The following is a 235-nucleotide window of genomic DNA, read 5'->3' as shown; positions in this document are numbered from 1 at the left end:
ATTGCTCTCCCCTTGCCGCTCCCCTGCCCAAATGCCTGGCAGAGATCGACGAGTTCCAGTCGCAGCCCTGCCGGAACGGCGGCCAGTGCAAGGACCGCATCGCCGAGTTCCTGTGCCTGTGTGAGCCGGGTTACGCTGGCCAGCACTGCGAGTTGGGTAAGAGACGGTGCCGGGTACGCTCCAGGGCTGCCGCAGGTGGCAATAGCAAACCTCGCTCCCCGGCCCCTGGGGAACA

At 66.0% G+C, this 235-nt stretch overlaps 1 protein-coding gene across 1 annotated transcript in view; it reads left to right on the top strand.

Annotated features, from left to right (window-relative positions):
- LOC104161297 (sushi, nidogen and EGF-like domain-containing protein 1) overlaps nucleotides 1–235 on the top strand; it is a gene marked incomplete at both ends in the record, with an annotated part of 4,452 nt that overhangs the window by 2,822 nt on the left and 1,395 nt on the right. Inside the window, 1 exon segment of the mRNA XM_009699671.1 lies at nucleotides 43–156. Coding sequence (XP_009697973.1) covers nucleotides 43–156 — 114 coding nt within the window.

Source organism: Cariama cristata, unplaced genomic scaffold, assembly GCF_000690535.1.
Source record: "Cariama cristata isolate BGI_N322 unplaced genomic scaffold, ASM69053v1 scaffold25434, whole genome shotgun sequence".
Taxonomy (NCBI): Eukaryota; Metazoa; Chordata; class Aves; order Cariamiformes; family Cariamidae; genus Cariama; species Cariama cristata.
Note: the sequence above shows the minus strand (reverse complement) of the source record. Positions and strands in the feature narration are given on the sequence as shown.